General features: G+C 36.8%; 1 protein-coding gene and 1 long non-coding RNA gene across 3 annotated transcripts; both read right to left on the bottom strand.

The window, feature by feature from the left end:
* Positions 1-426: 426 nt before the first annotated feature.
* On the bottom strand, positions 427-11,085 carry LOC121431447 (low-density lipoprotein receptor-related protein 4-like). 2 transcript variants are annotated; one of them, XM_041629016.1, is made up of 7 exons: positions 10,964-11,085; positions 10,350-10,604; positions 8,995-9,144; positions 8,061-8,285; positions 6,420-6,579; positions 1,994-2,121; positions 427-1,386 (listed from the first exon to the last, which is right to left on the bottom strand). In XM_041629016.1, exons 1-7 carry the CDS (start codon positions 10,980-10,982, stop codon positions 1,094-1,096), a joined length of 1,230 nt encoding a protein of 409 aa, XP_041484950.1. In that variant the 5' UTR covers positions 10,983-11,085; the 3' UTR covers positions 427-1,093. The 2 variants fall into 2 exon arrangements, with proteins under 2 accessions (XP_041484950.1, XP_041484949.1); XM_041629015.1 differs by having other exon boundaries at positions 1,994-2,130.
* Positions 11,086-11,463: 378 nt separating this feature from the next.
* LOC121431433 lies at positions 11,464-13,334 on the bottom strand. Its single transcript, XR_005972122.1, has 3 exons — positions 13,245-13,334; positions 12,666-12,902; positions 11,464-11,617 (listed from the first exon to the last, which is right to left on the bottom strand). It is a non-coding gene; the product is annotated as an uncharacterized LOC121431433 (long non-coding RNA).
* Positions 13,335-13,841: the final 507 nt, after the last annotated feature.

Raw genomic sequence — 13,841 nt, forward strand, 5'->3', positions numbered from 1 at the left:
ATGTAAGTAGCGGCATCATTCCGTTTTGATTTATCAAATCCAGGTTTATCATTTTAAATGTGTTATTAATTGTTTTTAACGGAAATAAATTCAATAAATCAATCAAACCATTCTTACAGGCATGGCAGGGGTATGGTTCATACTAGTCAATATTTACAATGAAAGAAAGTATTTAAAAAGATGTTGCAAGATCTCGTATTAATTCAGGTAACTTTTATGTTGCTTTTCCTGCAGTAAAAATAACATTGAACAATACGTTTTGGAGTTCGGTTTTCTAAGAATATTTTTTCATATCTCAATATGAAATTGCAATTCACCACATTAATATTCATGTAATGTTATGCAGGGCCCATTACTATTGCAGTATTTCAATTGCTAATTGTGAATAGATTAAAAGGAAATAAGTATTTAAACAACAAAATATCTACATAAATAAATGAATAAACAAGAAAATAAATAAATAATTCAAGAAAACTTAAAAGACAAATGGGAGTTCTGCTCGAGCTTTCAAAAAAAACATTTGTATCGTAATTCTTTGTAAACGTACCCGTAGTCTAGATATTCTTTAACTCAATCTTTGTTACATAACATCATGTCTAGCGAAGTGAAATTGATCAACATCTGAACAATATCAAAGTGATTTCCACCAATGGCTATGACTCTTATCATTGCAATGGTTTATTTATCCCTAACTCAATACTAAAACCAACATTTATGGTGTGCCAGATTGCGTATCATGCGGCAAAAGTTGTACGTTATTCATTCAGAAAAGATATTTTGTGAGCGAGCATACAATAAATTTGTATGAATTGTTTTGGGACAATATGTACGTTATTGAGGTAGAAAACAATGAGATGTGGCATTTCATACACTAACAAAGTTTGCTTTCCGAGGACATTTCCTACCAGTTATACAAAAAACTTGACTTGAATAACTGGCCGAACATGAACTTTTTACAAATCATTCGTTTACTACATAAACAGGTTTAAAAATGAGATGAGGAATCGGTTGTCATAATTTTTAAAGGGCCAGGGACGTCACCGATTAATTGTAGGATGTCTCCGGTTAACAGTTGAAATATAAGAGAATGTCCTCAGAAGGTCTTTATAAACTCACACATACCTTCAAAGACATGGAAGCCCCCTGGCCGTGTAAAGGGTCCCCCTGGTAGGAGATATGTCTTCGGCCATGCATAGGGAGACCCCTCACGGACACCAATGCAATCACAGTTCCAATCGGTCCACATGACAGCCCCATGGTGGAAGATAATATCAAATGGATGTAGAACACCGTGTGAATTATCTAGGAGGAGTTTCCGGTCATTCCCGTAAAGGTCAGATGATTCGATCTTATCAAGGAGAGCGTCACACCAAAAGAGGCGTGAATCTGGAGACAAATACGAAATGGAAATTACATATCTTGGACATGTTTGAGGAATTTAAAATGCGATTGGTCAATAGTTGTCATATGAGTTCTATACTATTTTTCCAACTAAAGATTACTAGTAGAAAGAATTATTTATTCTATATCACTATTATATAAGATTCTTGCAAGTGTTGTTATGTTCATATCACGACTTGTGATATACCGTGTAATAACCACTTAATTTATAGGATATAATTTAGTTGGAACGCAGTAGAAAACGAAAGCAAGCTAAGAGAACAAATAAGATACATTCGCCTCTAAAACTGATTTTGTTGCATGATTTCCAACAAATGACACTCGTATTTCTGAAATCTATTTTTTTAACAGTGGCCCTTTTAGTTATAAAAAAACTGCTCGACTAAGGAGACCTCTATCAACAGAAATAAAAACACAACAAAGCAATAATACAACAATGGTCGACAAAATGAACATGGAAAAAGAAAGAAAGAAATGCGCTTTGAAATCAATATTTCCATCTACTAACACTCAATCAATTAATTTCAGATTTTATCTTTGGCTTATAGTTTCATTTGAAATAATTAAACCACTATGTACATGTATATTTTACCTATTCTATCATAGGTAAGTCCATTAGGCCATCCAAGCTCATTGCCGATAACGACTTGCCGATTCTCACCGTTGAGGTCGCACAGTTCGATTTTAGGAATATCACCCCAATCCGTCCAGTAAATCATTCTTAAAGTAGATATGAATAAATTATTTGAAACAATAATAATAAGTATTTCCAAGAGAACGACATGATATCAAAAGAACATAACATCTTAAATAAAGAAACATGTTACAAAGTTCACACTTTATCATCAGCCTAAAATCACTGGTAAACAGAGTCATGCGGGTTATTTTAGATGTTATGTTATTTCCATTTCATTTGTCTTCCATGATAATCAGTATAATTAACGTGCAAATAATCAATCCGGGTTTACTAATGGACTGTTCTATCCATTTACCGGTGATAAGTCCCAATAGTCAGGTAGATCAGCATATGTCATCTACTTCGAAAAATTGGCTAAGTCTGATTTTTCACTTTTATGTGATTGGTGACATCATAAGGAACAACTTCCAACTTGGTGACAAATTTCTAATGGTCATCTTGACCATGTGAGGGGTCAAAATTGGGTCAATAGGGGTCAATTTTTGGAATTGCCCCGATTGTGTTGAGTCATATATCAAATTGTTTGTCTGGCTATACTGAACAAAAAAGTGTACACAATCATATACTCTTGACCTCCCAATAAAAAGTTATGCCCGGAAATGTCAAGAGGTCAACGAACTTTCGTTACGTTGTATATTATATGGCAAATTACACTGAAGGTGATAAAAAGCTAATATTTTCGGGTTTTTTCTGTTTTGCATGTGTTTTTATTTTATTTTTTATTTGATAAGTTCATCTTCAGAAGTCGTTATCCAGAAGATATTAAGGGTCAAGACAAGGTCAGGGAAAGGTCAAGAGGTCAACAAACTTTCATTGGTAGCCAAAATACACTATAAAAGCGGTTTGAATTTAGAAGTAGGTTCTTCATTTTGAAAAGTCTCTAAGAAGACATTATCCATTAGATAAAAAGGGGGTTAAATGTGCTCATTTAGGAACAAAATAGATAAACAGTGATAGACGTCGAATAGTTTGAGTGAGGTATCATGGTTTATTGCAGGAATACCTTGAAACGACTTGACAAAACCTATAAAAATCGTATCATCTTCATGACGTTATAAGTGCAACCAGCTCTTTTCGAGTTGCTTGATTTAGGAACTCAATTCAAGTTCTTTTCATTTCCAATTTACCGGTCTTTGATATGTAAAGAAACATTTCATCCATTTGCTTTGTACAGAATATTTTAATCAACAGAAAATATTGTAATGTACTGGGGTATATGTGTGATACTATGCTAATAAACACATCGATTGATCAGTGCTCCCAACTCCAAAGAAAGATGCCCAACATCTTATTTGACTTAACTTACGAATAAGATAATGAGGTTAGGATTGAGGATGATATGATAAGTTGGGCTCCCATTGTTCCTTGATTGATTGGAACGAGTGACGGTTATATTATTTCTAACAAAGAGGCTACATTTTACAGGCATGCTCATTGTAGTCATTAGTGTCCATTATGCTGATGTGATATATTCTGACCATTTCTGGAGCCAAAAAGGACTGCACAATATTTCTGATTGTGCTGTCATTAACACGGCTTTTAGGCCTACTATTTTATCAAGTGTTTATCAATTATTTTTTTTCCAGAGCATACAACGTGAATCTAAACTTAATACCTGTTCTCACGATAGTGATATGCATAGATGCTGATTGTTCTTTTGTCGTTTTTTTCTCCTACTTTGTGAACTACCTGGATGTTGCCAGAAAGAATAATCACATCAAATTTCATTGAAGTAAACCACGGCCATGCCGCAGCGGGCGGAGGTGGCAGCGGCCCCAAGAAATTGTGAAAACTTGCATATTTTTTTTACTGAAAGATACATAATAATTGACCAAAAGTATGCACGAAATCTATAAATTTCTCTTTACAATATGCAAAAGCGGCCCCGATGATTAGTTTAGAACAGCACAACACCAGAATTGTGTAGTCCTTCTTGGCTCCAGAGATCGAGTAATGGTCAGAATATATCACATCAGCATAATTGACATACACTTCTACAATACGCATGCCTGCATGATTTTGCCTCTTTGTCAGAAATAATATAACCGTCACACATTTTGAATTAATTAAGGAGCAATTGGAGCCCAACTTATAATATCATCCTCAATCTAAACCTCATAATCTTATTCTTAAGTGTTATGCATCTTTCTTAGGAGCTGGGGCACTGGTCAATTGATATTTATTATGTTAACATAGTATTACACTTACACCCTACTACAATACAATAATTTCTGTTGATTGAAATATTCTGACTTAGCAATGAAGGAAATGTTTCTTTACATATCAAAGACTAAATTGAAAATGAATTGAACTTAAATTGATTTCCTTAAAAAAGAAACTCGGAAAGAGCTGGTTGCACTTATTACATCATGAAGATGACAAGATTTTAAGGGCATAAGGGTTTGTCAAGTTGTTTCAAGGTATTCCTGCAATACGATGATACCACACTAAATGCATTCGACGTCTATCTCTGTTAACTATTTTGTTCCTAAATAAGCATCTTAATTTATTCAATGTTATAGATACAGACTTTTCAAAATAAAGAACCCATAAAAAATGAGACTTCTACGATTCTAGTCGCTTTTAGTGTATTTTAGCTACATGTTGACCTTTTGACCTTTCCCTGACCTTGTCTTGACCCTAATATCTTCTGGATAAGGACCTCTGAAGGTGAACTTATTAAAATCGAAAATGAAAAAAGTACAAACATGAAAAAGAAAAGAAAGAACCCCCCGGAAAATAGCTTTCTTAACACCTTCAGTGTAATTTGCCATATATACAATGTAACGAAAGTTCGTTGACCTTTTGCTATTTCCGGTCATAACTTTTTTACGGGAGGTCAAGAGTATATAATTGTGTACACTTTTTTGTTCAGTATGACCAGACAAACAATTCGATATATAACTCGACACAATCGGGGCAATTCCAAAAATTGACCCCATTTTGACCCCTCACATGGTCAAGATGACCATTAGAAATTTGTCACCAAGTTGGAAGTTAATCCTTGTGATGTCACCAATCACATAAAAGTGAAAAATCAGACTTAGCCAATTTGTCGAAGTAGCCGGTAAATCATGACATATGCTGCCTGACTACAATATAACATGACAATTTCGTTGACCAAAAAGTACTCATCATTGGATTCTTGTATTTTTGTCGTCTTTCGCTCATAGTGAATTTATAAATAATGCTCCTTATTAACGACCCATGCATAACTATCTGAAAATATGGTAAATGAATGCTAAAAGACTGTAAACCAGGAAGATTGACAGCCGTCAGAAGCCCACGAAACAGCGCTTCGTATGCTTTATACATGTATTAATCACGTATTTATTCGATGGTTTTCTGTATACCTTGACTCGATCTTAGTATCATAGCTGGTAGAGTTCTGTCATCTAATCAGGTATCAATTATATCTACTTTGAATTGCAGTCAATCGTAAACCCCCGGGGGGGGGGGCACTCAGTATATAATGCATAGTGGGTATGTGCCGCGGAGGGGACCCCCATTTTTACACCCAAATTTCCGTTCCAAGGCATAGCATTTTTGTCTTATTGAGAATAAAAACAAAGAAAGCCGCTCCAAGGCATAGCATTTTGTTCTTATCGAGAAAAAAGAAGAAAGAAATCCTCTCCAAAGCTTCGCATATATTTCGTTAAGCCGTTCAGGTTGCATTGATCTGCTGCAATTTTGGTGAAAAGCGGCCGCCGAGCGATGTCCGACCATCGTCTCCGCGCGAGCGCACCAGGTGGAGGCCGCGCTAGCTGCATCATGCACGCATGCCCGTTCCATAGGGTGCATACGCACGTACTCACAAGATGGCAATCCGTTCCAAGGACCCCCGTTTTCACAAAATTGTAGTTCCGAAGCCCGTTCCGAGGACCCTCCCTTTTACAATAAGCCCGTTCCAAGGCCCCCGTTTTTTGTCTCGCCCGCGGCACACCCCTACCACTTTTTGGTCGAGTGCCCCCACCCCGGGCGTAAACCTCGACAGGTGAAATGGCTCAGCGGAAAGTCTTCCGACTTCGAGCCACAAGGTCTGGGGCTCAAATCCCACTCGATCGAATCCCGCTTAGATGTTTATCTTAGTTTGCCATTATCCACCCAGGTGAAGTTCAAGGACACCCCCGTTAGGAAAGAATTCCTTGAACGTTCGAACACTTGATTAAGGTAACCGTGCTAAACCCGGGGTATTATATAATACGTAGCGCCAATATCATTGTATAAATATTGCATATTATTATCATCATCATCTTCATCATCATCATCATCATCATCATCATGCTTATTATTGTCATTATTATTAAGAAATAATAGAAACCTGTTGATTGATACGATGATTATCGCCCTCGGTTTATCCAGGTTAGTAAGAAGCTCTCTCCTACCAGTACCATTTGAATGCATCGACCCCAAGTTGCTAAGACCTACATCGGTCCAGTATATCATCTTTGTTTGAACATCAAAGAAAAGTCCATCAGGTGCTTGAATAAAAGAATCGATACAGACATACAGTAGTTAGTGAAGCTGTTGTAAAAAAAAAATAATTTAAATTTATCATTTTGTAGGAGTGGTGCGAAGAGGGGTACAAGAGGCAAGTTCATGACAATTTATCGTTTCGATTACCGATAGTTAATGCAAAATATTTAAATTTAAAAGGGGGGATTTCATTAATTTATTCAGTTATGTTTATAGAGAGAGCTATCAAAAACTCAAAGGAATTGCCTTGTCGTCTAGTTCCGAATTAAATAATCCTTAGCATCTGAAACGTATGTATGGATTCATTCGATTAAGCATTTGTGATAAGCATGATAAGAAGGCCGACTGCTTTCATCTTTTTCATAAGGCACATCGGGTTGCTATATTAATTCATTCAGATTTTTGTGAAATGGTCCGTAATGTCCAATGTAATGATTCACCTCAACAGATTTAGTACCTTTGATCCCACCATAACTTTCGTCATGTATCATTTTATATGCGTCTCTTTTTGGGGCACCTAGCGTACCTGGTTGGGGGAGGGGGTAGAGTACCCACTCAATAGGGCCCTTTTTGACAAAAGAAAATGTTAGATTGGACTTCAGTGAATAAAAAAATGCAGAAAAAATGGCGCAAAAGTCCTACGGGAGCTGGTCAGTGACACACTCGAGAAGTGTTGGTGACGTTTTACCATACTTTCTGTTATCAGTATTGTTATCATTTGTAGAAATATTTATTAGGCATTTCAAATAAGGTGCAATACAAATTACATAAACAATAGGACATACATGACGTGGTACAAAGGACCTGGAATAGAGATGAAGGGGCTGCCTGGGTTTGTGAATAGTTAATTAAATTACCATGACCCACAGGTCTTCCTTCCCACATCCCTTTACCTCCATCCAGGTCAGTATAAGAATATAAAAAGAAGCATATGAATTAAAAAGTATAGGCCTACAACTGAAAGTGGCAACAGTTAATTTGACAAAACAAATGTAACATGGATCCATCAGCAATTATCATTTCAATTGATTCATTGCAATATAAATAATAAAAGAAAAATAATAATGCAGTTATTTCACATAATTGTGTTCATTTCCAAACTGTTTCGAATCTTAATTGACTACTTTATTATTGGAGGACCCCTCCCCTACTGATGAAGTATTTCAGGTAAACGTCAATACAAACATACCCACACACCCACCCTCACGCAAATTTCAGTTTCAGTCCCAATTTTAATGTCCATTACATTAATTGTTTCAAATGCCATGCAAGTGTATATTCTTATATCGTAATTGTCTATACGTGAGTGTTTATTTTTCTGTAAACATGTTCATTTCCGATGCAATGTTCATTATGATATAAAATGTAAATTTCCATTTATATACTTATTCATTTGGACAGGAAATACTACCTTATAAACATGATGAAGTACACTTAAATCCAAGAAGGCGTAACAACAAATCAAAATAACAATTGACAAACTTACTTCCTAACTCTGTTACAATTTTCTGTTGATTCGTCCCATCGAGGTAGGCAGAGCTTATCGAACCATCTTGACTATCCGCCCAATAAATCATATTATCGACCGGGTCATAATCAACGGCTGTTGGCGTTTGTAGATCAATCAGGGGAAGTTTTGTAAAGCTGAGGTTTGTAGTCGTTGCCATGAATATTGCACTGGTGTCTAGATCGCTCACAAACACTATGGAATCTGCAGGGATAAGTTGATGTCCATTATTATAACACTCATAGTGATAGTAGGCATGATAAGTATGTTAAGGACACGGATCATGATTGATTCTAAATGTCCCGCTGTTGATATTATTGATACTCTTTTGGCACATCATAATTCAAATGCACTTGATATATAAATACCCCCCCCCCCCCCCGATGATAACACATTGGTCGCACTTTAGCAGCTCCGACTGGATGAACACTAGAAATGTGACCGGTAAATGTTGATAAATTAATATAAAACAAATCTATTGAATATTCATGAAAAAAAGAAAAAAAATCTATTATCTGTAAGATCTAATATTGCCGTTAACATTTCATTTTCCATTTCGTATCCAACGACCACAGTTGTGCCAAATTCCTAGAGCATTACTCAACGACTATTTCAATCTTTTTAATCTTACCCCATCAATTATTTCAATAACATGCCTCTGCCATGGCAACGCAGTTTTCAAACATTAAAAATGACTTTTCATTTTATGTTAGAACTCGCTATCGCTGATTACGATTTTTTTTTCTTTATGAGCAGGTTTGGATGATGTGACGCAACTTCGTGCGCGCCTCTTTACCCGCCTCTAAGGAGCTGTTTTGGACAGCTACATCGAGACATGTATGAAAGTAAGTCACAGAAGATGAATCGTACATCCAAAGTTTAATTGCTCTAACAGTATAATGATGTTACTGACCAGATTCAGAATAGCAGTCTATTTCATCCATCTCGCCCTCACAGTCAACAAGGTCATCACATCTCCATGATATTGGTATGCAGAGCGTTTCGTTACATGGGAATTCATCTTCCAGGCAATCTTCCCCTCCCAGACGTTCATAGGCAATGCCTGATGGTAAAGAAATAAAACCAGCAATTTACTTTCGTGGTCACTAGATGATAAAGACGAACCCCGAAGAGTTTTTGATTGTAATCATTTCTTTATTTCAAAGAAAAGTAGAATACAAATAAACAAAGTGAGACAATGAAAAGTAACAATCGAAACCAGGTCCATGAACCTATACTGGTTCAAGGCAGGTTAACATGTACATAAAAAGTAAATTACAAAGGCATAACATGTTGATTGCGAACAAAAAGCAATCATAGAATTAAAACTGAGTAGGTGAATTTGCATTAATCATTAAAAAATAGCTTTGAAAAGAGACTTGCTTACATGAGCAAAGGCACTAAGAGAGAGAAAAAAAATGGCATGAGCAATGGAGCATTCCATACATCCGTTATGGTAGCAATAATCATTCTTGATATTAACGCAGTATATTACATTAAGCATGTTAAGGAAGACAGAAGAGAGAGAAACAGGTTCAATAAAAGAAAACGGATATATGGGGGGTTACAACTTAAGATTTGTACCTTATCCCATGCAATGCTGATCCTTCCTACTGTAAAAAATAACAAAAGATGCTAGGGCATGTTTACTTATGATCTTTGTCAAATTCCTTGTTCTTAGGGTACAATTACACATCCGAATCACTGTCTTAAGTCTTGCTATGTTCTCATGAGATATATGACCTCTTGCCCCTATTTCGATGGCTTCAAAAGAAATAGAGTAACCGGTTTCGTTCAGGTCAGATAGCAGACCTTTGTATCGTTCGCACTTTCTTTCATGTGCGTTCTGAACATTAGTCTCAAATGGGACTGTCAGCTCTACCAAAAGTATTTTCTTCGTGTCTTCCCAGACTACCACCATATCAGGCCGTTGGCTTGTAACCACGACGTGGGGAGGGATGGTTATTGAATTTACCTTTACCAGGTTTACTGAACAATTCCAGATTTGTAGCTCGCTCCATGTTCGGATGATCTTTTGTAACAATGTGAGGCCTAAAGTACTGGCCGAGCCAAATAAATTACGAAACACAAGTAAGAGTCAAGGGGATCACATTCTTATAGCAAGGGCTGTTTGTCCGCGATTAGGTAAACCTTCAATCAAAACAGCAATATCTAGGGGTTGGTGTTCTTAATTTAATTTAATACTGATGATACGGGACATATCACCCAAATAAACCACTCAATGGTGCATACATGTACTATACGCACCATGGTAAACATATACCCCTGCTCCTCTCTGGAACTGTTGTAAGTTGGTAACCCCTGTGGATGGGCCTCCTCTCTGCGCCATGAATCCGATACCCTTGTACGAGCCTGCATCCGTCCAGAATGGCGAACCTCGGTACCATTCTATGTCAACTGGCTGTGTATCCTGGTAGGTTAAGAGAACATCTTGGTCTTCTCCGATCGGGTCGCAGGTCTCAAGGGTACCTTTGACCACATCCACCGTGAAGAGATGGGATCCTTTAGTTTAGGAGTAAAATAAAAAGAGAAAGAAGTAACTTTTCTGGAGAAAGAGGTTGGGGAAGACAGTGTCATGTACATGTTCATGTTGTTGTTATAAATTGGGCTTTCTTTTGACAAAGAAAAATTGTTTACTCATACACAAGTAATAAGAAAGAGGAACAAAAATGAAGTACATATTGAGAAATGTTATCGTGGATAAAAAGCCCCACTAGCATTCTACAAAAAATGGATTACAATCAGATAGACCTATAACAGCGCTGATATACCAATTCTTACAATCATCTATGTATACACATGTACAGGCCCGTAACCGAATTTCATTAGTGTCTGGTTAGATACCATTCAATCTTTCTTACCATGCCGGTCGAATGTCATGGTCGATAGATTAATTGCAGACGATTTACCGATTCTCTCTATAGAAGTGAAATTGTCTGTGATCCTCAATATTGCTGGTGCAGGTCCATTGTCCAATGCATACAAGTCTCTAGAAGATCAAAATAACAAAATCAACAATTTGAAAGATTTATAAGCCTCCGTGTTTAATATGAAACAGAAAAAAGTTTAGAACAGAAGATCACGCGATTGTTTCGTGAAAGGACTTGTCGGTCGTTTCATCCGGCAAGTCCTATTTTATCCGACAGTTACCATAGTAACAGTGCTTCTCAGCCAATCATAATCAGGGTCACATTTGGTGTAAACCTAAGATCCAATTTTGCCCTGTTTCCTTGTAGTGTTGGTTATATATCATGACATAGTAGCCCAATCTTGGCTGATGACGTAGTTTATTGATCTTTACTGCAATAATATTTTATCTAAATGAAAATGATGACAGAAAGGAATAAATACTAACGTGTTAGGATGAAAGCACACAGACGCCAGATCGCTAACTCCATTGTAGATAGTCTTACTAGTAGAAGCTACATCGAAGCCTTGCTGGAGTATTAAATTGGTCTGTGTTACGATGTATCCAAGTATTTGAGAATGTTGATGGATCGTAAGATCGGTAATATCTAGAGGAAATATGAGAGGTGTCCATAATCAGCAACGTTCATGAAGTCAGATCTTTCCAATGAGAAAGTTAATGGATATTGGTGAATGGATATTGAAGTCATGGTGTATTGTCATTGTTAAGAATTTATGACGCATGACCCCGTAGCAGGCCAAGATATGTGATAAACGTATTGTAACACCTGACAGGGCCACTCTGTTAAATATCAAAGACGAATAAAATATTCAACCAATCTATTCTAAAAAGACTATTTTGTCCGGACCTTCAGGGAAAAGGAGAAATAGCGTTGATGATATTATGAAGGTTATTTATATCTGGAGGCTATTGATATTCCAAAGAAAAAAATATATACTACCCTATGCCTTGCAAGAAAAATGTTCCTATATCTATTGAGAGGCTATTATCTATGTAATAATAATAAACTATGCTTTTATGTATATAGAACAGTTACTAAATGCATATACTCTCCTGCGCTTGATACTCCATGTATTTGGTATTACCCCGACTGTAGCTCATCCGCCGTATGTATTGCGATTTCCGAACTTTTCGCATTTGCTACGGGGAACACTACAACGTACCAATTATGCAAGTCAAATCATAATAAAGAGCTGAGAGGCTTTTGTCGAAAGTTGGTGGACCAGGGGCCCGATGCAGAAAGAGTTACAATCAATCGCAACTCTAAAAATCATGCGTAACTTGATTTCCAACCAATCAACGGCGCGCATTTGGGAGTTGCGATTGAATTTTTGACTTGCGTTTAAACGCAACTCTTTCTGCAACGGACCCCAGGGCAGCATGGGATTCTCTTGACAATGAATAACGGCATACTTGCAACTGTTCGTCCAGTGGAAGTCTTCATGCAGATGATCTGTTGGCTCGGTCCACCAACTTTCGACAAATGCCTCTCAACTCTCAATTGTGATTTTAACTGAAATTTCAAAGGATTCGATTGTTTGTATAGAATTTCCCGTAGTAAATGCAAAAAATCTTCATATCGTTGGATGAAGGAAATTATAACCAAAGTAATATTTCCACTATGAAATCCTTACCCGAAAATGTATTCCCAAGTACAACGTGATCAGATCCGTTTCGGAAAGCTCGATTAAGTGTGCCGTTTCGAGCATCCACCCAGAAGATGAAGTCTTCTTCGGGGCTATACCCTACTGCTACGGGTCTGTGTCCATTGGGGATCGGCAAAGGACTAAACTGCAAGGTATCTGCACTGCCCTCTAAGATGGTTCCGGCTTCCTCGTCACAGATGAAAATGAGGGGTGCATACTTCGATCCTTTTATTAGAATGAGAAGAGGGGAGGGGTGACATATATGAGATGGGTGGTAGGGGATAAGGACATTCATTCAAGGAGGCTATGGTGACCCAGCCTTTTCCTGCAATCTTTTATGTAAAAAACAATTGGCATATTTAAAAACGAGAAATTATGCAATAATGCCTGACATAGCAGAATGCAAAAACTGGGTCTTTCATCTGCCATTTTTTTATCACATGCCATATCCAAATGTTTTAATCGATACCGTTTTATGAGGATTAGTTTATACACTACTCAAATTAAAAAAAATGTTGAATGCGATCGAGATTAAAAATAATAAAAGTGAGAATAGTAATAACCTACTAGAATCACACTTTGATCCACTGAAGCCATCGGGACAAATGCAGATAGAGCCTCTCTCAAAAGGGACACATGTCCCACCGTTCACGCATCTTCCTGTGCAAACATCTGAAATAAAAAAAAAACAAGGCAAAAAATTGTAAAGGAATGTATCTTTCGTCTAATTTCCGGAAGATTCCTAAATGACGCTGCATGATTCATGTTGCATATTAGTTCGCATTTGGTTTCAAATGAAGGGCAAATATGAATAATATAAATTGTTTTGTTCCAATCATAATAGTAATATTTCTTTCAATTTCGATCATAATGAAATCATTGGCATCATCTATTGACGTTGTGCTAATGTTAAAATGTCCGTCTAGCCAACGGTCAATTTTAAAACATTGAAGGAACGTCAAATTATAATGTTAGACCCGTATAAAATTCCAACATTGGCCCACCATCATTTATTGACGAATGTTGAAATGTCCACCAGGCTAACATCAATTTAAAACGTTGGACTAATATCAAATAATATTGGGCTTATGTATAATTACAGCATTGGCCCAACATCATTTATTGACGTTATGCTTATGTTAAAATGGACGATAAATGGTTAAA

This window comes from Lytechinus variegatus, chromosome 17, assembly GCF_018143015.1.
Source record: "Lytechinus variegatus isolate NC3 chromosome 17, Lvar_3.0, whole genome shotgun sequence".
Taxonomy (NCBI): Eukaryota; Metazoa; Echinodermata; class Echinoidea; order Temnopleuroida; family Toxopneustidae; genus Lytechinus; species Lytechinus variegatus.

What these genes read in the sequence shown, in the direction of transcription:
- LOC121431447 (XM_041629015.1), bottom strand. An exon ending in AATTGTAACAGAGTTAGGAA is followed by an intron (nt 6,580 to 8,060) that starts GTAAGTTTGTCA and finishes CTTTTATTCAAG; the next exon opens with CACCTGATGGACTTTTCTTT. An exon ending in ATCATCGTATCAATCAACAG is followed by an intron (nt 2,131 to 6,419) that starts GTTTCTATTATT and finishes TTTATTCATATC; the next exon opens with TACTTTAAGAATGATTTACT.